The following is a 2,433-nucleotide window of genomic DNA, read 5'->3' as shown; positions in this document are numbered from 1 at the left end:
GCATGTTCCATAGGCCGAATCATCCATAACCATAGGTAGCGAGCTAAGATAGTAAACACCATGAATAAAGCGTAAATAGTAGTAAAAAGTATAAGGGTACAATCATAAGGAAAATATTTATCCATATATGGTCTCACACAGTGAAGAAGCAGGGAATCATTCTCCCACTACCTTCTTGGTCGTCCAAGCACACATGGTATGAATCATGCACTACAATATTCTTTATATCTTCGATGTCAAGCAGAATATTGTACGGATCTTAGTTCAGTCATTTCTTAACACCTAACTTGAATTCTCATAACTCTTACTCTTAGCAGGTAATAGTGAGAAATCACATCCGGCTATCACATATTATTTGGATATGGGCGATCCAAAACGGTTATAAATATAGTATATAACCTCATCTCATTTTCTTGAGGCGATAATCCTAACATTACATCTCATCTCCACTCGCTCATATAGCGCTAGAGGCGACCGCTTGTGTGAGTGAACCGATCTAAAATCTGTGTGACATCCTTGTTGAGCTTTTAACAAATAACATATGTGATATGTATGATATAACAAAAATCAATGATGAAACATAATACTCATTTTTGCAAACGTCTTATAAGTACAATACAAGCTCAACGAAATATTCATAGATAAATACAATTATCTAAATTCTACGTAATCCAAGAGATTTAACATGTGCAAGGAATACATCTCTTGGGATCGGTTTAGTAAGGGGATCAGCTACCATTTGATGCATAGAAATATATTGTACTACTAATTCTCTTTTGGCGATTATGTCTCTAACGTAGTTATACTTGCTATCAATGTGTTTGGTTCTACTATGGAATTTTGGATCTTTGGTGTAAGCAATTGCTGCTTGATTATCACAATGAAGTGTAATAGCACCTTCATTCTCATTTTTAAAACCCAAATTTCCAAAAAATCTTCTTAACCAAACAGCTTCTTGCACAGCTGTAGAACATGCTATGAATTCAGCTTCCGTAGTTGATAAAGCTATGCTCGTTTGTTTCTTACTACACCAAGAGATGGCGCCTTTATTAAGTAAGAAAACAAAACCAGAAGTTGATTTACGTTGATCAAGATCTCCTCCCCAATCAGCGTCTGAGTATCCAATGAGACGCATTTCAGATCCTTGATAACATAAACAGTAATTCTTGGTGCCTTTTAGATATCTGAATATCGTTTTCACCGCTTTCCAATGCTCACGTCCACGATTGGATTGATACCGGCTGACTAGCCCAACAGCAAAACATATGTCTGGGCGAGTGCACATCATAGCATACATTAGACTTCCTATAACACTAGCATATGGTACAATGGACATCTCTTTTTGTTCTTGTGGATTGATAGGACACATTGTTATACATAAAGCATCACATTTTAATACTGGAGTATCCACTGGCTTGCAAGTACTCATATTGAAAAGCTCCAAAACCTTTTGGATATAATCCTCTTATGACAGAGCCAAAAGTTTCTTAGAGCGATCTCATTTTATTTTAACTCCCAATATGTAGTCTGCCTCGCCCATATCTTTCATGTCAAAGTTTGTGGATAACCATTTCTTAATGGTTATGACATACTCTTTGTCATTTCCAGCAATCAAAATATCATCAACATAAAGAGATAGAATTGCAAATTTTTCTTTAGATCTTTTGATGTAAACACAGTGATCTTCTTCAATCATCTTAAAATTTCAGGTTAAAATAGCCTTGTGAATTTAAGGTACCACTGTCTCGATGATTGTTTCAGGCCATAAATTGATCTTTAGAGCTTGCATACTTTGCGCTCTGGACCTTTAGCAACGAAACCTACAGGCTGCTCCATGTAGATTTCTTCATCTAGTTCTCCATTAAGGAAAGCTATTTTGACATCCATTTGATGCAATTCCAAATCTAAATTCGCCACAATTGCCAAAATAAGGCGAAGTGAGGAAAATCTGACTACGGGTGAAAAAATTTCCTCATAGTCTATTCCCTCTTGTTGAGTATAACCTTTTGCTACCAAGCGAGCTTTATATCTATCAGTGGAACCATCCGCTTTACGCTTTATTTTAAGAATCCATTTGTTTCCAATGGCTTTGCGTCCATGCGGTAAGTCAACCAAATTCTAAACTTGATTTACTTTCATAGATTTCATTTCTTTTTCCAATGAAACTCTCCATTGTTCCTTTGCAGGACACTCAAGTGCCTCTTTAATTGTTTTGGGTTCATTATCATCAGTAGGAGTAACGATATAGGCTTCGTTTTCTATAGCAAAACGCCTTTTCGGAGATTTCGAACGTATACTTTTTCGTAAGTGAGAACTATCGTCTTCACCAATTGAAATTGGTTCAGACTCCTCAACTCTCCCACTCAATTAAGATGGGTGAAGCAACTCTTGTGTGCTCCCACTATCAAAAATAGGATTAGGTACCTCACTTTG

At 36.5% G+C, this 2,433-nt stretch overlaps 1 protein-coding gene across 1 annotated transcript; it reads right to left on the bottom strand.

Moving 5' to 3' along the window:
* Window positions 1-655: 655 nt before the first annotated feature.
* LOC126657159 (secreted RxLR effector protein 161-like) lies at window positions 656-1,429 on the bottom strand. The gene has a single exon (XM_050351803.1). It carries the CDS (start codon window positions 1,427-1,429, stop codon window positions 656-658), a length of 774 nt encoding a protein of 257 aa, XP_050207760.1.
* Window positions 1,430-2,433: the final 1,004 nt, after the last annotated feature.

This window comes from Mercurialis annua, linkage group LG7, assembly GCF_937616625.2.
Source record: "Mercurialis annua linkage group LG7, ddMerAnnu1.2, whole genome shotgun sequence".
NCBI classification, from domain to species: Eukaryota; Viridiplantae; Streptophyta; class Magnoliopsida; order Malpighiales; family Euphorbiaceae; genus Mercurialis; species Mercurialis annua.
The sequence above is the reverse complement of the archived record's forward strand: the minus strand, read 5'-3'. Positions and strand labels throughout refer to the sequence as shown.